General features: G+C 41.6%; 2 protein-coding genes across 3 annotated transcripts in view; one reads left to right on the top strand and one right to left on the bottom strand.

Annotated features, from left to right (window-relative positions):
* STK24 (serine/threonine kinase 24) overlaps positions 1-1,238 on the top strand; it is a 42,977-nt gene extending 41,739 nt beyond the window's left edge. The window contains exon 10 of the mRNA XM_009891795.1: positions 267-1,238. Coding sequence (XP_009890097.1) covers positions 267-303 — 37 coding nt within the window. The 3' untranslated portion in view covers positions 304-1,238. The remainder of the gene's footprint in view (positions 1-266) is intronic.
* Positions 1,239-7,395: 6,157 nt separating this feature from the next.
* FARP1 (FERM, RhoGEF (ARHGEF) and pleckstrin domain protein 1 (chondrocyte-derived)) overlaps positions 7,396-25,038 on the bottom strand; it is a 168,844-nt gene continuing 151,201 nt past the window's right edge. For both annotated transcript variants that reach the window (XM_009891776.1, XM_009891784.1), the window contains exons 17-26: positions 23,325-23,562; positions 20,863-20,993; positions 18,221-18,289; positions 16,164-16,253; positions 14,939-15,021; positions 14,487-14,599; positions 13,825-13,988; positions 11,369-11,476; positions 9,472-9,623; positions 7,396-8,348 (exon numbers count right to left, since the gene is read on the bottom strand). In XM_009891776.1, coding sequence (XP_009890078.1) covers positions 8,267-8,348; positions 9,472-9,623; positions 11,369-11,476; positions 13,825-13,988; positions 14,487-14,599; positions 14,939-15,021; positions 16,164-16,253; positions 18,221-18,289; positions 20,863-20,993; positions 23,325-23,562 — 1,230 coding nt within the window. In that variant the 3' untranslated portion in view covers positions 7,396-8,266. The remainder of the gene's footprint in view (positions 8,349-9,471; positions 9,624-11,368; positions 11,477-13,824; positions 13,989-14,486; positions 14,600-14,938; positions 15,022-16,163; positions 16,254-18,220; positions 18,290-20,862; positions 20,994-23,324; positions 23,563-25,038) is intronic.

Raw genomic sequence — 25,038 nt, 5'->3', positions numbered from 1 at the left:
ACATCATCATATAACTCTCAGTAACACACTTGAACACGGGTTGTTGCTATTCATTAGAAAAGCAGCGATGTTCTAACAGGGTGTATTTTACGTGTTGTTCACACCCATGGCTTTTGTCTTTAAAGCGTGACAGCAGTGGTGGTGTCCACTCTGCAAGGAAAGAAGCTGTGACTTCAATAGCGGAAAATGCAATAACTTTTAGTTGCTGCTTGTTGCAGAGCACAGTTCCGAAGGTCACAGCGATAACTATTTCTTTTCCTCTTCAGATATTCACTCGCGGGAGGAAGTACTTCATCCTACTGACGTGCTGTTCCTGATTTTTCTAAGACAACAGAGATCCCGCGCTGTCCGCATTGAAGGCGCGCACCCTAATGTTGTTCTGCCCCTCGGTCACTGGAATGTCCCTTGGTGGAAGGACGTTCCTAAATGTGCAAGAGTGAAAACGAAGTCTTTCAGATGGAGGCAGTCTTTTTCAGCTCCTTAAAGCTATATATTTTTTTTTTTAATGATAATGCACATATTCCAGGGAGGTGTCTTTTTTGTAAAATCTGAAATGTATATTTAGGTTTGTGATAGAAAAATTGAAGATATTGAGAAACCTCAGGTATCTTGCTTTAAGAATTCCACTGGGAGACGGAGTATGTTTGTTGGAATTGTGTACAGATATGTATATAATGTCTTTTTTTAACTGAAAGCCTTTCAATGTGCATAAGGAATCACTGTGTACAAAATGGTAAAGTGCTTCTGTAGATAATGTTAGTGGGGTAAATATTTGACAGGCCATAACTGAGTATTGCCTTGCCTTTATTACGTGTAAATTTTGACTTGCGTGATAAGTGAATTTTGGTTTGACTTTTGTATGTGATGGATTTGCCATTGAGAGAGTTAATCCTGTACTACGGAACCTTCTATTCGTACCTCAGCAAAGACACAGTTTTATTCTGTTTCTCCAGTATTTCTTCCTTTCTATCTATATTCTGAGCGTGACTTTCTAATTACGGTACTACTTCTGGTTATTTTAAATTTAATACACCTTGTCTCTCAAAGCTTTAAATTTAAATTATTGTTTTTCCTAAAGAATGAGGTCTTTCATATTTTCAGTTTTAAATTGTGCCAATGCAAATTCTGGACCCTATGTGTTGTTCAATTTTAGTAATAGATATTTGTGAAGCTTGTACTGAAATTCAGATGCAGTCCTTTTTTCACCTAAACACGTTTGAATGCTCACGCAAATAAATCTTTATCTGCATTTATTCTGAAATATCTCATTAAGATGTTGGCTCTGAGACAGCGGCAAGTATTTCTTCATCATGCCTATCTTTATCATTAAAATGAACGTCTCGCAGCATAAAAGAAAAATTATCCATAGATTCAATACTGGGTCTTGCTGCCTAAATCTGTGTATCTCTTTAGGGAAAGTGATAGACGTTAGACAGAAAGACCAAAACTGAGCCCGAGTGGTGTTTGCTCTGTGCTATTCCTGGTCTCCCCAGAAAAAAGGTGCTTTTGAAAATTCTGAATACTGAAATTTCCACTGTTCCTTTGAGTGCTCCTAGATAGCTGACTTAAGGTTTTCTAGTTCTTAGAAATAGTAATGTTAGTTACACGTGCAGTTGATTAGGTGGCATTTTTTTCCCCACAGTGTTACTCTGAGGTTTACCTTGATTTTTTTTTTTCACCAAGGCAATATTCAGGCGCTTCTTATTCTGGTAGCTAAGAGAGCATTTTTGCCTTGTTTTTAATGAAGAAATTGAGGATTTTGTTTTGCGTGATGGTGAGGTAACTTAATTAAAAAAAAAATAGATACAAGTTTTAGAAAGAAAGGATCAAAAATTTAAAAGTATATGCATATCTACCTGGCTTGGTACAAAAAGACCCAGGTTCTCTAACCATTCTGGAAGACGGTGAGGTCTCCTCACAGGACTTCATATCACCATGGTAGCCCTTATTCTATGCATATTAATAGCCTTAATTATTAATTTAATAATTTAACAGTTAGAGGACACTGTCGTGCTAACAGAGCTATGAGAATTCTGACCAGGTTGAAAGAATAGTTGAAAGAATGTGCACCCGTTCTTGTAGCCATATTCTTAGACACCACACGTCTGCCAACGTCATGAGGTAACGGCTTTGCTTTGTGGCTGAGGGAATTTGAAGTAAATTGAACAATGCTTAAGTTTGAGCAATTGTTTATAACTCCTCTTTGATTAGTATCTCTAAACGCGTTGTTTTGTGTGCTCTTAAACGTGAAGGACAGATAGACAGGTTTACCCTTGAGGAAATAAATTCCGTTCTGCTATTGTGAAATGTGCATCTGAATACAGCGCAATGGGCAATTTACCTGTTGACATCTCCATGTTCCAACATTCAGCTGTTCAATAAATATGTGCCCTGACAGCATATGGAAATAAACAGATGTGTTCGCATTGGAAACGTAAATAGGTTAATGGAACCTTTTCCCCTGTCATCTGTTAATGTAAGGGCTTGAGATTACAGCCCGCTTCCTTCCAACTCAGAGATTTACTGGGGAAGTTAAATTTACAGTGCTGGCTGGAATCTCAAGCATTTCTCAATCAGAAAATGAAGTTCTACAGTATGCTATTTTTTGAACAATCATTCAGAAAGTTATACACACAGGTTTTTTTGAGTTGTATTTTAGTTGCGTTCCAGGACTGTATATTGAGGAAATACTTTTCTGAGTAGATTGTGGCAGAATTTGCTCGGTAAATGTGTCCTTGGTTTAAGAGCTTAAGATGAGTCAGACCTGCAGCAAGGGCAATTGCCCCAAAGGCCAGGACATTTAGAAAAAGACAAGACCTCATTTATGGTAGAGATGTGTATTTTTATATGTAATATATAGATTATTTAAATATAGATTATCTTAAACCGAGATTCACTGAAAAAAAGCGTGCTGTATCTTGAATGTAAAATTACAGTCGTTTGCTATTGAAAAGTATTGATGCTTTAAAAATCAGATCTCTTGGGAACGGAAGAGCAGCTTCCTTTGAAAGAAGCGCGGCCTCAGTTTCTGAAAGAAAAAGAAGTGTATTGTATTTTTGAGAGGTTGTTTCATGCTAAAACCATGTCTGTGTTATAATGTTGCACTGACGAATTTTCTGTGCAGGTAGTACTTCTTCACTCAGTCTTGAATATACTAAGCGACAAGCTATCCCTATTTATGCAAACATTTAAATTAGCGGAACTGCTTATTTGTCAGGGATTTCAAGATGAGGCAGTAAATAAACTCACTGTTTAAAAACAATAAAATCAGTCATTTGAACTGAAGGCTTGCTTTTTGTAAGTATCAGATGTGTAATCTATTTTTTTAACTTAATTTTCCTTGCAGTTGCACTTTGTAGTTGATCCCCAGGTCACTAAAGGCTGACGGCGTGATCACAGAATCACACCGAATCGCTGCTTTTGGTGTAACGACAAAGACGGTATTCCTCTGAAGCGCCGCGGTCCCTTTGCAGCTCCAGGTATTTTTGCGTAGGTCCGTGTGGGCACGGACAGCGGAACCAGTTACTGCGGAAGGATTTGAGTGCGGTGCCCTGCGCTGGCTGTGTGGGAGGGCTGGGCGCAGGGGGAGGTAAGAGCGTGCGCTTGGGCACCCAACTTTATCCCGCTTTAGCCACCGTAACTCCTTCGTCTGCTTTTACTGTACGTGTGAAATGTCTCGTTTAGCTCTTCCTACCTTATGTGGTGTTCCGTATTATTTTGTAAACAACGCGGTACCAGTTTGTAATGGTTTTCCGTTAGCCTTACTTTTAAGGAAACATCGTTTTGCCTTCAAAAATGTCACCGTTGGAAGACTATCCATCAGAAGTGCTGATAAACACGGGTATGACGCAAGGGTCAGTACAATCGCAAATTCGTTTTTTAAGTTGCTGGGGAGGAGCTTAAAGTATAGCACAACTCTGCGAGCTCGCTCTTCTTCATTCTGTTGTGCAGGTGTGCTACTAACTGCACTGAGCATACCCCGTAGACAAATGGTACGTAACGGTTTTCCACCTTCTTTTAAAGCATGATTACAGAGGACAATTAAAGTGTATATCTTGTTTTCTGTAATATTGCTGCTTGTTTATAACCGTGTACTTACATTTTACTTTGTCACTCTACACCGACATAATAAAACTCCTTGTAAACTACATGACCTAGAAATAAAGAAGGAAAAGTTCAATGAAATTTTGCCATCTGAGTGGTCAGTAAGAGGAGATTCGGGGGGCGGGGGAGGGGGAGTCCCGGGAGGGGATGCTCTCATGGTTCTGAGCTCAGTTAGTGCCCACGTGGCGGTAATGGGAAGCAGAAAGGTTATACGTTGGGGTTCAGTTTGTTACCTCAGAATTTGTACAAAACTCCTGCTTAGACTCTAAGAGCACTTTCTGAGCAAGAATGTTGAGAATATTTGTTTCTGCTGGGGAACTTTGTAAGCTTCTACTTCACAGATGGGCTAACCATGGGGAAAGTTTAGTTCTTTTCCTGATTAAGAGTTGGTTTTGGGTTTGTTTTTTTTTTTTGTTTGTTTTTTTTTAATCTATGCATACAAGTGACTGGTAGTGTACTGTTTTGGTTAAGTGTGTGCAGTTCTGTATGACAGTTTGTCCTCTAGTAAGACAACGTGCCAGTCCACAGATGGCAATGATTTAAAACTCGCTGCTTATTCCCCACCCTGCCAGCCCAGTGAGGCTGATGAAGCGCTCGCATCAAGTCGCATTAGCTTAACCCAAAACATCACATCCTTAATTACCCATATAACTGGTGACAAACCATGTGACAGCTGCACTCCTGTAATTATATTACTATTTTTCTCCTGTTAAAAACCGTATGTGTGCCAGTGCCACACTACCAATTTTTTTTTCTCTACCAACTTTTCCGTGCCCCCAGGGGGGAGAGGGGGAGGATGCTTGTGTGCTCTTCAACTGCAGCTGCCTATCTGCACAGCCGTAATTATGCTAGACGGTCATTTTGTTGAGGGAGACCACATAATTGGTCCTGTGTAAAAAGGGGGGAAAAAATGGTCAAAATCGGGCTTTTCAGGTCCTGCTTGTTTCTCTGTTTTGTTCTTGGCTGATGGAATGGTGCGATATTGCCCTGGTTTTGTCTCTGAAATGAGTTTTTCCTTGCGAGACCTCTGTTCTCTCATCGGAGACCTTCAATCACAGCGCGCTTCCCTACCACCTCGCTTGTCTTTCAATCTGTCACTTTTGGCTGGTTTCAGCAGAATTTACAGAGAGACTGAGATCTCAACAGGGTTCCATTAAAACATTGTGAAAATAGGTAGGCCTGAGTACATTAATGATGACTCACATCTTAATGAAAGACAATCAATCAGACAACAGCGAAATGATAGAGATCACATTGAGCCTTGTTTTGTAGGGAAACATCCGGAGCCCAGGCTTTACTGATCCCATTGCGTGTGGCACAACATCCTATGGCAATAAAGCTTTTGTTTTGCTTTTCTTTGTTATTTGAGGCCAGCAACTGATCATTCATGGTGCGTAACAACAACAAGAGTAAATCTCTTGAAGTGACTGACTGATCATTCATGGTGCGTAACAACAAGAGTAAATCTCTTGACCAGTTTGAGGGTGTTTTTCCCACTGCTGAAACAGGAGATGGGTGTATTTAAGTCACAGCTACTAACCAGGCACACAGTGACCCAGCACGTCTCCACGCCTCCCTTGATTAGACGATGGGCGGCAGTACGACGTGAAGCAGGGTTAAAAATAAGTGGTTTACTAGAAAGCTGTAATATATAATCACGAGTTTTATCCACACATACAGACTTCAACTGATTGTAAGATACGACCATCAAGACAGTCGCTTTTATTCTCTTATCATTACATTTCAGTTTTGGGTTAACTGTAGGAATAAAGAACTAGAAAAATGCTGACACATGCTGTTTAAATGACGGCAGCTTGACCAGTTCCATTAATCAAAAAAGAAAAAAATCACTGGTAAAGAAGGAAAATAAATATTTTAAATCTCTTTTCTGTAGAAAAAAGATAATCCAAAAAAGAAGAAAATGCTATATGAAAATATATGAAAAAGATGAAAAATACTATATTACAGCTCAGTAATGATTTTTTTTGGGGGGGAGGGGGAAGCAGGGTGTGAAGGCGGTAGCGATTTACTACACCTGATGGCACCATTGTCTGTTGTTGCTTCTTCAGCTTTGCTTTCCTGCGCCTGCAGGCTGCTGTTGCTTCCTCTTCATCTGTGCTGAGTTATTTCCCCTTCTCATCGTTGTAAAGATCATGGCTGATGTTCCTGGTTGGTCTTGAGGCGCTGCAGTTCCTGTACGTCGCTGGTTCACTGGGCTTGTTGAATTCACTCGCTTTGGCCCTGCAGAGCAGGGTCACGCGCTCGGACTGGCTAAGCCTGCAACTGTGGAAAAAGTTCTTCCTAATTTTGCCCTTCATCATGTCATAAATTATGGATAGAGGCCGTGCTGTAGGGCAGATGTGGTTCTTGTATCCATACTGCTACTCAGGGCTAATAGCTAAGGAAAAGAGCAACTGCAAGGAGTTACCTGCCCGGGGCTTTGAAGGTTTCCACACAGCTGAAGGAAGTACACCAAAATACTTGTTTCCCTTTGACAGGGTGGCTCCCATTTGGCCATGGGGACTGCTGCTGTCCTGAGGGGTTATGAGCCCATCCTCGTCTTGGGTGGAGAGAGAGAGATCTATCTATCTATCTATCTTTGTTTGGGATGAGGGGAAATAGAAAGAAGGCTTTACTGTCTTGAAACAGCAATATATATGATAGTCTTGTGAGGTATTTTATTCCCTTTTGTTGTGAGCAAAGCTGTAAGCCATGTTATACATCGCACATAGGTAAGCCATTAACAAAGTGAGTAGCTAGATGAAGAAGAAGTCGAGGGTAGAGTTGTCCCGGCTTTATTTCCCGTATCTGGATTCAGACCCCCTCTGCCTGTGTTTCCTCAAAAGCCCTTAACAGCCATAGCTGTGTTTCCACCACGCTGAACTTCCGTTAATAGAAGTTTTGCATCACCCTCATGACACAATGTTTCTTAAAACGTGAGGAAAAGCATCTGAGCATTGTAGACTTAGTGCTGCCGCCCTTCTGAGCGGGCCAACAGCTTATCCAAATTACGGTGTGAACTAACATTAAAGGCGGGGATATGAAATGGGTATTTCCGTTGCCGGTTGTATCTGCCGCTCTCTGGGGGAGAGAGGGAGAGATTGAAATACCAACCAGAAACGGCAAGTCAGGCTAGGATGTGTAGCAGGCAGGATGAAAACTTGGGGCTTCAGTAGTACCCCCCAGCTTATAGCAATCTCGTTACCGAAAGACTCTACAAATTAATCACAAATAGCTGCGGTTTTCGTAGCATACAGGTTTTCTTTCAAGTTTGTAAAACAAACAGCAGAATGTCACCACAGCCTTTAATTTCTTCTTGTACATACCATTCACAGTACATTAACAGCCCAAATAATATTGCACTGGATTATTTTAAAAAATTTTCATCTTGCAAGTAGTATTCACTTTTCAACGCCAACAGATGAACAATTTGGTCAACTTGCACCAAGAAAATGGTTAGATAAGAATCCTATACTTTATTTATACCACATGGAATTGTAACCCCAGAGGGAAATGAGAACGAGCTGTAAACGGTTTCCTTGTTAAAGGTAGAAAATTAGTAATTCCTTGCTGATTAAATGTAGAAAGACTGGGGAAAAAAATGAAATCTGAAAGATATCTCATTCCTGTTAGACCGCTTGATGTATATATAATTATATTCTATACTGTGAAAGTCCATCTACATTTAAAAATCCAGCAGTCTACAGATTAACATGGTAAAAAAAAAAATATATATTTTTATGAAAAGAGAAGAAATAGTGTTTGCCTCAGAGGAGAAAGTTTTCAGATTGTGAAGTCATCTTTTTTTTTTTAGGTGCAATCTTTGAGGCAACAAAATGTCTTTTGGCATTTGGCACTCTAATAAGGATAAGGACAATATTTTAATACTGGCACAAGCTAAAAACAGCACAGAATGACAAAATACAAGACATGAAACGAACCGCAGCCACTGGGATGATGGTAAGCTAGTTTGAACACATGGAGAACTTAAACAGTTTTGCTGAGGATTTGTGAAAGCTTCTGCAAAACCATACTGATTTTTTTTTTTCTTTTCGTTTACCAAATTGTAAGTTTTACTAAACTTGGAGGGAGCAAAGAGTTTCAAATGTCCTCTAGAAAATCAGCAGCTGCTGGACAATCAACACGGCGGCTCGTTCCGCCGTCAATAGGCGTGAGGCTCTTTATGACTCAGAGCTCGGGTGCGTGAGGCAGAGCTGGTGGCACTTCGGATCACTTCCATCCATCTGTGAGGAGGCACGAGGAGAGACACAAACAAAACAGTCAATTCCTACGGAAAGATTTCTTACAAGACACAGTATGCGCTCCCAGTTGCACAGAGTTTTATTTTCAGTGCCGACGGGAGCACCTCGCTTGCTACTTTACTCCTCAGTCTGAAGTCAAGAGGCTCTGGATCCAAATGACTGCCAAAGGCGTATATGAAAAGAGATTTAGAGAGGATAAACAGGGGGGACGGGACCCAAAATTCATAAACTTAGTAATGGTTTTTTGTGCTCTGCAGACACCAAATCTCCCTTTTTTTTTTTTTTCCTCTGGATGGTCCACGTGATGAGCAGTTGAGACCAACCACTCAATTCTACAGTGAAAAAGTGTAATTTAGCGGTGGTTGCTGCTACTTTTCCCTAGAACTGAGAAAGGGCTTTTGTGTTTTTTTTTTCAATTCTATTCAGTTATTTAATCTTTCCCACAATTTATAGTTTTAGACTGACACGGCTAAAAACCTAATAATAGCTTTCTTGAATAAGAGAGGACATTAAGATTTTTGACATGTTAATGCTCCATATAAAAGAACAAAATTAATTCGCAGAATGAACCAGCTCAAACCACAATTTTGGAGGAGCAGTGCCTGTTTCCTGGCGCTCCACGTATCTGAAATTCAGTGGGAGGTCTAAAAATTACACACTGAAGTGGCAGAAATATATAGTAAGAACAGCCGCTTCCGTGAAAAATTAGAATTTTATTTCAGGTGTGGGGTTTCCGTCCAGTTGTACTAGAGGGAGTGAAGTTATTCTGAAGAGCTACTGAAAAGTCTTGCGATTTGTTTACATGCTTCCCAAAGTTGGCTACATGGAGCTCGCCTCATCAATTTGGACTGGATAATTCCTGCACGTAACGCAGGTTTTGCAGTGATTACTGTAACGGCTCCCGTGTTATCAAAAACAACCCCTTGGTTTGAGCATTATCAGGTTTAACATTTCCTTTCAAATTTCAAAGGGTTCTTTCTCTAGTTGTGCTGAACTACTTGCCTGTACGTGAATCAATTTACTAAACTTCGCATCTGCTAACCTTGTTTGGAAAAGTAAACTCCTGGAATTTTGCAAAATTCCCTCTCACGGAAGACGGACTTACCTTTCAAATGTGTATTCACTTTCAGCCCTGAAGTAGTACACGTGGGATTTGAAATGTAGTTTGAACACATAATCTTTGTGAATGTTTTCAGATTCGGAAGGAATGGTAAGCGAGTATCCCAATAAAGGCAGGCTGGCTAAAGGATGATTGTCCTGAAAAGAAATGATGGAAAATGCTGTGAGATCAAATGTCCTCAAGTAAAAAGAGCATCTAAGTAAAATGGAAGACACATACACACTCATCTAAAGGTCATCATCGCATTTCTACATGCGTGGGGAAAAAACCCAGCTTTCTACAATGGCAATGATCTTAATTGTCTGCTAGTTTCAGCTTGCCCATCTTTATGGATCCTTCTCATGAGGATCTGCCACAGGCTGATCCTATCGCTATTTCCTCATGAGAAAGTTGTCTGAAATCTTGGACATTCACTACTTTCAAATTGACGAATGGAATGTCCTGGATTGAGAAACACGAAACTAATTTATCTTTTAATACCTGGGGAGACTGCACTTTTAGAAGACTCCAGTGTCTGAATTTGTGAAAATATTTACTTCATAGCCAGCTATGGTGTGTGGGTTTCAAGGCCTCCGTGTTTTTGAACTCACCAGGTGCAGGGATGAGGAGGAGCGAGACCCGGGCACTTGACCCAAGCTGGCCAACAGGATTATTTCATACCATGAACATCACGTTCACTAGAAATTAGGAAGTTTGCTGAGGAGTTCTTTCTCTCCCTTGATGGCTGCCGTCCCGAGAACTTCTTGCCCCAGTGCCAGAGACCCCTGAGCCCTTCCCTTCCTCCTGACGCCGCAGCGCTCACAGTGTCCAATATTTGCTGTCCACTGCTGGGAGTGCACAGCTTCTGGCTGATAGAGTTGGCCGAGTATAATCTCTGTATATTTTGTATTGGTATCAGGATCAGTATTGGTTCTTTAGTGCTATTAATGTTAATTATCTAATCTTATTCTATTAAATCTGTTTATATTTCAACTCCCCGGTTTTCTTGTTTTTTCCCTGATTCCCCCTTCCCGGGTGGGGAGGGGGTCATCGGGTGATAGAATGATTGTCAAAACAACAATAAATTGTTATGGGTTTCTCAAACCGTAACAAATTTGGTTTGAGAAAAACCAAATGTGGTGCTCCGGCACTGGCAGAGCACCGTGCGTGTTCATCCTAGGCTTGCAAACACCTACTCCTTTAGAAACGTACCAGCTGCCCTGCAGCATTCATTGCTTACGTCCTTTCACTTCATGGCATGGAGTATATGAACAAATCATTTCTTTATCCTGCTTACGGGTAGAATATCCTACAATTTATTCTTTTCTCTTTTTTTTTTAGTGCAGGAACTCTGTCGTTAAGGATTTCTATAGCAATGAAAGCACGACGTAGCAACTGGAATTATTTTGTGCTCACGCCCTGCTCGAACCCAGAGATTCAAAAGTCCAACAGATTCTAAACAGAAACTCCCTGCTTTTGCAGTGGGATGTTTGCTGAGATGGTTTAATCATTGGCTGCTGCTCTCTCGTTTGACTTAAGCATCAGTAATGGTAAACAAAATTTATAAGTCAGTATTAAGTTTTAAACTGTAATAATCTCAGAATTTGTACAAGAGAGAACTCTTGTTTAAACTCGCACCACAATTTCTGAGCAGTAGCGACAGCTGTTGTGCTTTTAGGGATGACATGTACTGTGACTGTACAGAGTTTCAGGGAAGAAGCACGTGCTCCTCAATTGCCAAGGCAGCAGATCGCGAGCAGGCTCTGTTGAACACTCCAGACGCAGTAAAGGCTGCGTAGCCGTGACCAGTGCACCCTACAGCACCCGTGATCCATCTCCATCTTTCTCTCTGCTACGGCTTTGAAAAAAAAACAGGAGGTCTTCTCCTGGTGCAGTCTGTTACCTGGTGCGATTTATAGAAGAACATGCAGAAGTTGGTGAACACCACCCAAAGCTTCTGCCACCCGTTGCTGTTTTTGAATTTTCTTAGGAGATTTCCAGACAGCTGGTTCTGAAACAGATCAAAAGTAGCCAAATAAAACAGTGAAAGGTACCTGCAAGTTTAATTATTGTAAGAAAAATTATCTGCTTTTATCTGGTTTTATGTGACCTTGGATGTGAAAATGTTTTGGTTGACTGGAAGTATTTTTCTTCTGCATTTTTCTACTACATAAAGTAGTAGTTTATGTACCTTATTTTTTTGTTTGAAGCTGGGTACTTCCAAAAGTTTTTTTTTTAATTGTGGCGGCTTTCAGTAACGTATTACCAAACATCAGTCAGTCTTGTTACCCTAGTCTGTCTGTGCTGGTTAAATGATACTTAAATAGAGTGATGGAAACAGAAAGGCTGACATGAATTCGTGATGTAAAGGAAAATTATGACATACTTTAGAATTGCAGATAAAGATTGAGCTCTCAGTACCCAGTGAGTTCACACGGTAACTTTTCAAAGATTTCAAAAGCAAGGACTGGTAACCTTATTCTTGGCTGCTCTTCACATCGTGAAGATGTCAAGTCCAGCATCATCGTGCCTTGCAAACGAAGGGGAGGTCTCAGTGAACCATTAATTACTTCCCATTCCTTGTTGACTGTAAGAGCTCTCACCTGGACCAAAATAGCTGTTTACATCATTCTCTTTAGATAATGCAGATGCTAATAATTAATCTGTAAAGCTTAATACTGAAAGTCTGGTGGTCCCAGTTTATCTGCTACAAATTAAACGTTCTTGACAACGTTCTGTTTTCACCAGTCTTGGATCTACATTAAAGCCTTTGCTTTAAATCATCCCATTCTCTGATATGTGGGCTGCTGCCTCTTTGCCCTAAGTGACAGGCGTACTCCTTAATTTTCTGTTACCTCATTACTCTGGAGGATATCATAAAAGGACAGGCTTTGCATTCGGTACCAGCAGACATATGAAATGGAAACAGGCCGCTGATCACTGATCAGTCCAGCAGGTAGGGAAGTACAGTCACTGACAGAGAGAGGATCTTCTACCACGAGAGAGACAGAAAGGAGGGAGAGACACAAAGAAAATAAACGATAATGCTGAAGTGAGAGGCACCAACAGGATGAGGTGAGCATGAGCGTAACCTGCCACGCATGGAACAGCAGTGGAGCTGAAGATGTTTTCACAGAACAAGGTATGTCTCCAGGGTGTGTTTGGTCTTCGTGGCTTTGTTTGCATTCATTTGAGGCGCGGGGAGGAACAAAAATAAGGAACAATGCGCACTGATCTCAGACCAAAAGATTCTCCTGACTGAAGTTTTTAAGCGGTAGAATTAATCACTGGTTTAGGTTTTATATCTATTTGTAATAAGCCCTCTGCTCTAGGGAAAAACACGAGACCTTGTTGCGTGCTGAACTATTCCTCCCTTGCAGGGTATAAAGAGCAGAAAACCCACCTGCATGGGATCGAAATGAGGCTCTACAGTCAGCGTTTTCTCCTACAGAATAAATTTCTTTGTGGTATTTCAGCAACAAACTCACCTTCTGTTTTTTTAAACAGAGGCATGAACGCGGTCTGTCCTTGCATCTCTATGTTCTGCATCAGTACGGCTTCTCTAGAACAACAGTGGCCTCATATCTGAGGGCCACTCAACTTTAAGACTCCTTTTACCATTTTCATTGAGCGTAACTTTCCACTTGATGACGACTGCGATAAAGTACTCTGAGCTCCCTGGAGACTCTCTTGGGTGAAGGAAGAACATCTAGCGGGCTCACCACCTCATCCTAAAACCTACACTGAGCTAGAGGTCTTTCATTTCAATCTTTGAAAAGTCAATGTCTGCATCTCGCCTGTTGAGTACAGAAATAACAAATGTGTATCAAATTGGCTTAGCTGTGATCGGGGGGCTGGGGGGAAGGATTTTTATTTTGAGGTGGAAAATGCAAATAAAGAAAAAGCAGATGAGACTGAGCAATGAGACAAGGTTCCAGAAAAGATGGCTAGGTAAAGAAAGTACGTTAGTAATACACATAATTAAAACTCTGGCTGCAGCAGCTAAAGACAATATCCTTTCAGCTCGAGCAATGACTTAATGCCTCTGTAACTGAAAGCATTAAGACAGTTTGACCCGCTTTAAATTTTAAAGGGCATCAGCATTTTTTTGGACAGTTACTTCTATGAAAATTACTGCTCTAACTGATTTTACAAAGATGCACCAAGGGAACGGACACATGTTTCTTCACTGATGGTTTCCACCATCATTTGAGGATATGGAGTCAGTTGAATCGGTGTGCCTGAAACTTCCCCAGAAGGAGACAACGGAATAGTGCACTTATTAAGGAGGAGCAAAAAGGAAATTGTCATTCAAGAGCGAGTCTGGAGCTGCAGTTCAGATCGTTCTGAGGCAGATACCTCCACAGCAATACTAAAGTCGATCATTGAAACACTGGTATTTCTGTGCCAGCAGACGTGCACCGTAGTGTTGCCACGGTGTGGTGACTGACGTTCGAGTGAGGTGCGGGATGCACTGAGGTCGTCCTCAGATTCCTGGTCTACAGTAGTTTCATCGGGAGACTCTATGAAATGCAGGGAAAAAGCATCTTTCTTCCTCTATGCAACAACATATATCACTGGAAAAATTAAACAAATCAATTCTGTCCACAATCTTGTGAACTAATTTTAAAACACACTTTTAGAAATCATTTTGTGCAGATGTTAAGTAGATTTTTATTTTTTTTTTCTCCGCGTGTTTCTGCAAGTGTTAGAATCAACAACTAACTACCGTGCTTTGTTGGTGCTTTTAATACCTTCCAAGGACAGGCACTGCCCAAATCTTGTTAAATAGTTCCTGGAATCATTATGCTTAAGTCACTTCTCTAGTCAGTGAAACTTTCTGCTAACATCAACAAGAACATTAGAATGGCACATATATAAATATATATATAAAGAGATATAAATCAACTTCAAATGTTCCAGTTTGATCCGTGGCCAGCATTTTTCACCACTTTGCTTAGAAGCGATCACCAATCATGCTGACAAAAGTGAATAAAACCTTCCCTCGAACATCCACTTACTATTGTCAGGTGGGCTGCTGGCCAGTAACTCAGGGGCAGGGCCACTGCTTTTCTCTGCCAGGTCTATCGCCATCTGAATGTCCTCAGTCCATTTGTCCATTTCAGCACGGCTACTAACAACGAAAATTCAGGTTTTATTCACTTTCGTGTAGGCTGAACGCTAAGAAATAGTCACAAGCTAAGCTTACTTTTAATTTAAATAAATAAATTCAGACACAAGATGCTAGGGTTTTTTCCTAATAACTTCGTTTTGGTTCTGACTTGCACAATTGCCACTCTATTTTGTCCCAGTCACCCTTTTCCCTTTTTTTTTTTTTCTTTCCAAGTGGCTTTCACAAAAGAATACACCTTTGAAACTGTTTTCGGAGCAAAATGATGCCTCTCTGCTTCTTCCACTGTCAAAGCTGCAGAGAAATGCAGTTTACGTGTGTATGTTGTTCCCAATGAATTACCTTGCGGCAACAACGATGGACTGGTGTTGACCTCGTAGTGTTAGGCAATGAGGAACCCCCCATTCCTCTTCACTTTCTTCTATCTGAGAGATAAAAGCCCAAATGCAGTCAGATTTCAGGAAGTACGCATTTCTTAAGGTGAAACAGTGAACTGAACAAGCTCTTACCATCGGGGAAAAGAAAACAAAGAGAAATGTTCACAAACAGCAATTTTGAGGTGGGTATTGCAAAAAAAAAAAAAAAAAGGTGGCTTGCAAGCTGGAAAAGCAGTAAGTCAGTTCTGCAACAACCCCTTAAACCAAAAGCAAGGCTTTGTCTGCTTTGTGTCAAGAAAAAAATAAAATAAAAGGAAAATAGTGGTATTTTTATCAGAAGAGCGAGTCATCGTACAAAAGGACATGTTAAAGGCTGGGAGCGCTCTGGACACTGCGGCATAACACAGTTCCACTGTGAACACGCCCACGCCAAATGGTCAGCAATAATTGAGTAGATTCCTAGAAATGCTAGATAAAACTTGAAGTCTCACAGGTGTTTAGAGAAATCCCATTACTGTGGTAGGGATGAGCTAGCTCAATTCTCAGGAAAACAGTACGGAATAGATAAAAACCCATGAGAAGTTCCAATGAAAATAATGAGGGGAATGAAAATGTTTCGAAACTAGCAAACGTATTTTTGAAATCATAGAAGAAGAGGAGGTAACTAGGTGCTATTGGCTCAATTTAGCTGTTTTCCAGAAGAATTGCAACAAGAGCCCCAAATGACACCTTGCTGCCAGTTTCCCACTACTTTGGTTTTAAGATACAGAGCTAAAAACATTAGGAAATGTTTTTTTATAGAAAGTAGATTGTCGTTACTGTCTACTTGCCTTGCACAGGGTGTCTATAAGCTAATTGCTGACGAATTACTTGTAAGAATCACGGTTAAACTTACGGTTTAAAAAAAATATAGAACCCATCTCACGAGAAGTTGGCATGATGAGGCAAAATGCCTTTTCCCCCCCGCCTCCACTTGTGCTGTATCATGACCTTTGTGTGGAAGGCTGCATGAACTCACGCCGAACCCAACGTAGCCCCATCAAGCACTGCAGAATGTAACCATAACTTCCCTGAATCAGCGAACAGACCTCTGCTGCTGCTTTCAATCCAGCAGAAATTAACCAAGCAATTAAGATGGGACCACAAATGGCCTTTTAATCATGAATTCCTAAAGTTGTCACAATACTTACTGTCATGCCATACAGTGGAAGATGCCCGTGGACTTTAAACTGATTTGATGCTGTCAGGCCTCTGCTTGTGTACAATAAAATATCGTTAAACTAAAAAGCAAGAATAAGCATTATTAGAATGAAGTCGGTATGTACGTATGTAGAAAAGAATATTAGAATGGTAAATACAGGGAAGCTGCCAGTACTGGCTGACTATTTACATGGCAGCCCTAAAGCATAAACCCAAAATACTGGCTTCCACAATATTCCAGTACCTTGTATTAGCTCCTGCTGTTCTCCCTGCCTTCCTTCCTAGCTAGTCTCAGGCACGTTCCCACAATTTTCCACTGGATGCCTTCTGATGCCTTCTAATCCTCCCTTTATGATCCCTGGGTCAGAACTAACAAGCCACAACAAGTAGTACCACTTCACACTCTGTCGCACTTGGAAGCTATGGAAGGTAAGTGTGTTTCACCAATATTTTCTTCTGATTTACATGGAGAGATAAGCAAGCATGCCCCAGAGAGCTGTGTCCAACTCAACTCTGACTAAGTGGCTTTCTATTACTCCCCATACTCAGAAGGAAGCTGGGAGACCTGTTTTAAGGTAGGTGGCTTCAGGTTAGAAACATCAAGGTGAAGAGACCGAATATCTCCATTTGCGGAGCCTCCTGCATGTAACAGCAGTTGCCAAAAGCATGTCAAATGACCACCTGCATTTTTGTTGCCATAATATGTGAACGGCGTACTTTCACTGCGCCACCTGGGCCAAAGGATGTTTTTCTCAAACCAGGCAGTTGCATCAAGAAAAAAATCATACTCTGGGGTGTGAAACAGAGCTCACCCAAAGACATCTACAACCTGATAGCAATAATTCATGAAGCTATGTGGATCGGCCACTAGAGGGGGATTTAATTTTGCCAATGATTATACGTGTGTATTCAGAGTCCCAGAATACTGGCTTGGGATTTCACCTCCAAAAAGATTCTGTTGCTTGAGACAGACTAAAGACTTCTTTGGCAGTGCAACTGCCTTGAGAGTCTAGTTTCACTTTTTTATGTTTTATACAGCTATGATAATATCGAGGTATCACCTCAGAACAAGAATTGCAAGAAAATACACACTATATTCACCAGGCTTCCTCTTTAGTGCTTTTAAAGGCAGAGGATAATCCTACCCAGGTAGATTTAGCGCTTATATCTTTGGCTGATTTGAAAGATTAAATGTCAAGCACCTCATAAAACCTAGCACACTCCCAAGCTTTTCTACACGCCCACTGCCTTCACTTTTTGCGTACAAGAAGCCAAGGAAGTATTTTTCTGCCACACTGCACCAACTCTTTAATATTTTGCCCTGTAACACTGGATTAGAAAATTGGTGCACTCTGCTGGGCATCCCAGTGCCCCGGCACCAAGGGCTGAGCGGCAGCAGGATGGGGAGCCTGGGAAAAAGTCAGCAGGCCAGGAAGAAAAGAGAAGAGGAACCACCCAGTCACCTCTTGTGGATCAGAGACCGAGTGGGATCACCGTAACCTGAAAATGCTGCGAGCAATGGTGGGAGGAGATAACCTTTCCTAGTGCAAGAGCTACAACATGTATTTCCAGTTAAAGGCAGGTCCACCAACATGTTGGGCACTCGTGGGCTGAAACTGGATGGTTTGTGGAGAAACTTGGTTCTGCAAATGTGTCCTGAGAACATTATGTGGATTACCATTCATACCACCAAGAGTTACTCTTCACCTTCTTTTCTGGACTTGATCACTAACCCTGGTGCCACTTTTCATTTTATAATGACTCTGCTTTTATTTAAGACACTGTGCCAGGAGGTATTATTTTATCATGACACTCAGAGTGTCACATAAAAATAAATACTTTTATCTTTGTAAGAAGCAGTTACAAAGAATATTGGATTTGGATAAAAACACAAGTTCTTAACATCAAGCTAAAGAGGTGATATGTTAAGTTAAATAAAGCTGTTTAAAAATACTTACTGTAATTCACAAGTCAAGTCTAACAGTTTGCCTAATAGTTACCTACAGTTACGTTTCATTATATAAAGAAAAACTGTCTTCTTGCTTACCAGAAAGAACATCCGTTGCTGTAAACCTTTTCCAGACAACTTACTAAGACTGCCCAGTCTAATGAACTCCTGTGGGAAACAAACACAAAACAAATATGTGTCTTCTGCAAAAAAAGATGATTTTTTATTATGCAAACATAAATATGACTACTCGGTCATAGGACTGACTTGACTATCAGTTACCAAGACTTTTTATTTTCTTTATTAAATATGTTAAAAATCTTATTTATAAGATAATTCATTTCCATTCTGTAATTGTCTTTAGGATATATGCCTTCATGGTCTTTCATTCATTTTAAGAAAATTCCGCTAAACAAAATTTTCTTTACCTAACGCTGATTCCTTCAGTCGTATAATGCGGTACATAAACAGATTGATCTGAATTAAAGAATGTTTAGGGATGGAACTACAGGCAAAATAGCGCATCTGAAACTCTCAAAATGCTGGATTTCCTGGGCTTACTGTGAACTATACCGTAACTCACCCTTCCACTTATCTGAAACCCATTGAAAATAACATTTTTCAGTCACTCCCTCCAGCTTCTGCCAAGAGGTTTATATTTATTTATTACAGTCTTTCGAAGGTCATTCTACTCATAATTGTGCATGTAAAAGGCATTTAAAGCAGAGTCACCTGCAGCTTAGCAATAAACTGGCTGAGGAAGATTAATCTGTGCAGAGAGAGACTCCAGTCGTCTTGAGGTTGCGGTGAGGTGTCCAGTCCCCCCACCCTCATTGCGTAAGGGCTAAGGGGTGGAAAAAGCAGCTAGAGGTGGTTATCCCTATATCACGGTAGGCTCATGTTACCAAAGAGGCCACTGGAAGCAGTTGTTGGCCACCAAAGAGTATTAATCATAATTCTGTTTATATGGTACCACCTAATGGTCACTAGCAGGCTTAGCACCGCCACGGCAAGCGCCATTCCAACACATGAATCAAGGTCTGCAGGTCATTGCAACCTGCACAGCTGACCACGGGATGTTTTAATGTCCCATATAGGAACCAGCTCGGTGGCAGCAGAGACCTCAGACTGGGCCAAAGTGAAGAGGATGGTTACCAACAGCCCCCTTTAGGACAGCTGAATCACCGCCCCGATGTGAGACTTGTCTGAGATGTGGAGTTCAGCCACCTTTGGGTAAACCCAGCCATGGGTGACAGTGGCACATGCCTCCCAGCCCAGCCTGCGCCGGGGCAGGGACTTCAGCTGAAGCTAGAAGAGTGGTCAAAGCAGCGACATCTTGGGCATGTGCCAGAGCACGGTGGCCAATGCTTTTTGACTTGGCAGGCAAACCACCTCTGGGCCTCATCTGCATTTGTCTTCAGCTTCCTAGGAGAGGAAGATCGCTCTGCCTTTAAATAGAATAGGGTAGCAGAAACACCCGATGACAGCACTTAATTTCATGTGATAGAGAGATGCACAGGCTGTGAAATGTCCTGAGGGGCTTGCCAAGGAGGTGAACGGCCTGTGGATCACTGGAAGGAGGCATGAGTCGCAGCTCGGGAGACAGGGAAGAGGCAAAGCGAAGAAGCGCAGAACAGCCACAAGTCAAGGAATACCCATGCTCAGTGCTGCCATCCCAATGACACGTCAACTTCATAAATGTTTGAATCCTTAAATGAGTTAGACCCTTGAGAGCTCAGCAGGCTGCCCCCTCTGCCACGACCCTGCTGTGGCACGAGACACGGACATGGCCGGGCAAGCAGACCCCAGGCTGCGGCTCTCGCTGAGCGGTGGTCCGGCCATCCTGCAGGAGTGTGTCAGGGCAAGTTCAAGTGCTGCTGTATTTACAGTTCAATGCAAAACTCGTCTTTTTTTTCCAAGCTGCATCCTAGTCTAGGGATGCATTTTCCCCAGTATTTCAGTTGCTGCAAGTACTGTTTTTGTGTATTACGCAGAACAGTCAGGGGAATGGGGAGGAAATTACTTCAACAACAGACAACTCTCAAGTTTGCAGGCACAGATGCGTGTGCCTAGAAAAGTAAAAAAGGCTACAAATATTATACCGAGGCTCCTTTATTCTGAAATAAACCTCCATTTTTAAAAAAGCACGACAAGTAAGAAAGAGATGTTGGCTTTTTTATAACACAATTAAAAGTGTTTACTTAAGGCAACACTGTCTCAAAAATTATTGCCTAAGATTACATGTAGACTAAAGAGACTTCTCATCCCCAGGGCTGAGTTTCAAAGGCAGGCATTGTGAAAGGGCTGAAGGTCCTCCAGCACAAATGTCTTACTTTCCTTTAATTTGCTATGCTCTAGCATCAAGGGTTGAAAAAAATAATTAAGGGCAGCAAGAAATGAGGAAACATGCAACTGCTCAAGCTTTGAACACTGTGATAAATATTACATTTTTACCACCTCTGCTGTAATACATGTTTGGAATTGCCTACAACCGTCCAAATCCATACATAAGATAAACCTAATCAAATCAGTAAAAGGGTAATAAAGATGATTGCTTCTTCCCACTTTAAAGGCTCCCGTTTTCTATGGTATTATTATGTTTACATTTGATAGTTTTAGGTGCAAGAAAAAGGTTCATATGAGGAAATGCAATTTCACAGCTGCTCCTAAGAAACAGGTTTCCAAAACACACCTAATGCTCTGAAATTGTATCAGACCTTGATAACAATTCTGCTACTTACCCTCCCTGGGATCACCAGATTGTCTATGCCTATCAAGTCTTTCTTGAGTTCATGTAGCTTCTGGAAGTTCTCCATCTTTATCATATTGCCGTGGAGCTGAGCCACCATTTCAGAAATCTCAGCCAAAGCAGCTAGATAGACAAAACCATAGAATGCTTATTAAAAATTTACAAGAATGTTCAAAAAGAAAGATAGCTTTTGTCCTCAGCACCTAGCTTGTGAACACCGCCCTTCTTGCATTACCCTTCTCCTTCACAGTGTAAACCTACTCAGGCAGACAAAAAAAATGCACAAACTCTGGACTTCATCTTATGGAGTGGAGGAGAGAGGGCGGAGTGTTGTAATGAAGAGAAGGCCTATTTCCTCAACCAAAAGTTTGCTCTATTTTTGGCACAGGAGCTTTGTAGGAATACATGAGTTAATTCAGAGCACCAGTGAATGGGTTCTCCTGAAGGACTTAATTTCCTACATCTCCAATTAATCTAGGAATCTTCTTTATGATTGAAAAAAATTAATTTCCCCCCCTGCCTACAGCACACTGGGTCAGGTCCATATTTGAAAACACCAGGAAATGGCAGTGTAATTTATTGTATCGTTTCAGATGGCAAACACAGTAATCTTGGGGTTTGTCCTCAGTCCCAGCAATGAGAGCAACTAAAAAGGGCTGCATGGTGCTGAGTCGCATCACGGCTCTACCTCCTTCTCCCCAAAGACACTACCAACAACAAATGACCAAACACCTGGGAGTTACTGTCCTAAGTAAAATCTCCATTGTCGAAGGGGATTTTTGCTATGTGAAGAAGGATCAGGTGGGATACAGGAGGAAGCAGGCACTATGAAGTCCCACTCCGCGGCTGATCTGCTTCCCGTGCCTCATCTTTTTGCTGTGCCAACAACACAGTACGTCAACTCAGAGACCTAAGCTGAAAATCAGTTCACCACTTGGTCTTTTCTGGGCTATCAGCTCATGGACTGGTTCCCTGTGCCATCATCTATGTGAGCACCAACCCTGATAGACCTGAACAGACGGGCAGTCCCTGAATGGGCCAAACGCAGTGCTAGAAGAGCAGTTACAGCCATTTGTGTTTAAAAAATACAGTCAAGGGAACAGTAACAGTGCTTCTTTCTTCCTTCTTATATTACTGCTTAGTGCACGGTTGATCTACCTGTTGGTGGGGGACCTGTGCTCTCTGCTGGGATTCACATCCACATCTCCTCCCCCCCTCCCCTTTTTTTTTATTGCTTCCTTTACACTCTGACCTTTAACAAAAATCTGCAAACACCTTAGTAAGAGACCGATCCCAGAGTGATGGTGTCTCTGAGTCACACTGCCCTTCTCATGCCCTCTTATGTTCACCCTTGCATCCTGTGTTCGTATCCATTTCAAAAGTGGAGCAGGAATCAAACCTTGATGGCTGCTGCACTCTCTGGGGAGGTGGGAATGGCCACATCATCCTCAACATCTAGCTTTGGTTAGAAGAAATGAAGGCCCTACTCGCTACATGCCTTGAGATCATTCAGGCAGTAGCTACATTTAGGCAAACATCTGTGTCACGCAGCGCTTCAGTGCCACAGACCTCTGTGGCATTTCCTATTGCTACAGGTCAAGTTAAATGCCGCATTTTGTGCGTGCTCTGCTGTGGGTCTCCTCACACGGCATCTAAGGGAACTTAGCCAGCTGACTCAGCTAACACCTTACAGCTGGGAGCAGTCATGCCGAGCATTGCTCCCTGCCCAAGTCCTTCCGTGCTGAGTGGTAACTCTATAGATAACACCGTTATCTTTAGATGCAGATAGCTTACAACGGGGGTGGGGGACGGAGGGGAGAAAGGAGGAAAACAAATCATCAAAAAGAAATAGCAGGCAGTAAGTTGAGACTACAAGAGGAAAATTTCTTCACATTTGGGAAAAAAAAAAAAAAAAAAAAGAAAAAAGTTGGTAGCATTGAGTTCCTTAAACAAATCATGGAAATGGTCATAGAACAAAGTGTGCATCCGGAAAAATAACAAGTAAAGACAAATAACGCTTAAAGACATAACAAGAGTAGCCATATTGGGTCAGACCAAGGGTTCACCTGGGCCAATATTCCGTGTTCCTAGCAGATCTCTAGGGAAAGCTAGGAACAAGACAAACACATATGGTATGTTCCCTGTGCTCTCTCCCAAACTCCCACCTGTTTTCAGTTCAAGTGACTTCCTGAACTGCATGTCATTTCTGTGTGTTTAACAACCCCCAGCAGATTTGTCTTCCAAGTACTTGTCCAGACTGTGGCATAATGTGTATATACAAGAGCAACCTTAATCCTACCATTTCTGGTGTTCTGAGTGCTGGATTTTGCAACTCAATCCTCTTTCAACGTAGACCTTAAAAAAAGATTTTTTTTTTTTGTCCAGCCATGCACCTCTAGTGGATTTGCACGACAGTCCCCAGCTCCAGGAACTGGTGTCTTTTCTCTTACTTACCTCTTGAATCCCTGAAGTCTATGTGGTTTGGTGGGTAGTGTTTGCAAAGTCTCTCCATTATCTGCTTGTAGTGCATAAGCCTGTGTAAAGGTCTGAGGAGGAATGTATTGAGAGGCAAGTAGCAGACCTTCTGTAGCTCGAAATCCCTGCAAAACGTCTCCAGTTTGCGAGAATTCTTGATCCCATTCTCCAACTCGATTAAAATCTCATTGTGCTTCCACAGGTGAATTGTCAGTTGCTTATAGGCACAAAGAAAGAAAAAGCATGTGGTAGAGCTATTAGCAATCACCGTGAGACATGACTCAGCCCAAACCTATTCCAGTAAAAAAAAAATAAAAAATCCAACTAGCACAGCAGCTGAAATTTTGCAAACAAAACCACTGCGCAACACACTGGTTCTGATATTCAGTTAAAAAGGAGAAATGGCATTAGTTGTCTGAAGTGCACACGCCCACCCCCTCTGCATTCCCTCTAAAACAAAAGTACACAAGTAAACAAAACTGAGTCTTGTACCAGTGAGAAAAGGCGAGGAGATAACATGAACATAACTCATGCAAGTGTAGGTGCAACAGGGAGAGAGCTAGACAATGTGAATGCAGAGCTAGGAAAGAAAATGGGATTTTCTAGGAGGATGAAGGGATTTAGTTGCCTCAGTTCCCTTAGATGCTTTTGGACAACTGAGGTGGAGGCAACTGGACTTCTAACTTCTGCTGCCCTATTATTGATGAGAAGTTCTATCTTCTGGGAATCCAAACAAACACAAAAATAGAGGAGTTGTCCGACAGAAATGAGTATGTTAGAGTTCTTCATCCTTGGATTACGCCCTCTTCTCCTTAGCGCAGTCCCTAAGATGATACCACTGGCAGCAGAGGAGTTATGCACCAGCAAGTAAATGAGGTTTGCATGAAATATACAATCTCATTTAGGTCTCAGTATCACAGACATACATGAGTCCCATTTAAAACAATTCAGCAGTATTTTTTTGAACAATTAACACAGGAGCTTCATTTGTGTTTTGCAAAAGGTTAACTGGTTCTTCAGGATGCACAGAGCTTCTCTGAGCAGTGGAAAAATGTCTCCCAGCACCCAGTAGAATATTAACCAGCAACAAAAAGAAACTGAATGCGTATGTTGAATGGACTTGAGAAGAAAGTTTGGCTTATTCTAAAGCTTGTCCTTTTTGACACATTCCCAATTGCCTCCCCCTCTCCTGTGATTTATGACCTCCTTACCAGAAATATACCTTCCCTACAGCCAAGCTGCTTCCTCCATACACTGCATATTCATTTTACAAGCCTGTAACTCAAGCAAAGACACAGCAGACTACCGCAGAGGCTGCCCATTAATTACCCGCTCTTAACTTCTTTCCTATGTTAATTAAACAAGAAGTGTCACTCCTCAGGTCTTTTAACAGGTCTCATGATAAATATGTGGAGTTTTCACTAACTTCATTGTTTCCTGTGCAGTTCTTTTAAGTCTTTTCTCCACCTATCTGTGGCTATCAGCGGTGATGGTTTTCAAAGCAAAGGGAACAGAATCCTCTACTGGGGAAGGGAGAATGGCAAAGGTGAAAGTGCGCTGACAGGTCAGAGTTACAGTGAGGACTGTATGCTGCCATTAAACTTGTGCCACAGAGGGACCTGCAGTCAGTGAAGGACAATTTAATGTTGCAAGGTACCAAGAGCAGAAATAGAGTCTGTCAGAAGCTGAGATT

The sequence above is a fragment of the Charadrius vociferus genome, unplaced genomic scaffold (genome assembly GCF_000708025.1).
Source record: "Charadrius vociferus isolate BGI_N301 unplaced genomic scaffold, ASM70802v2 scaffold110, whole genome shotgun sequence".
NCBI lineage: Eukaryota > Metazoa > Chordata > Aves > Charadriiformes > Charadriidae > Charadrius > Charadrius vociferus.
Note: the sequence above shows the minus strand (reverse complement) of the source record. Positions and strands in the feature narration are given on the sequence as shown.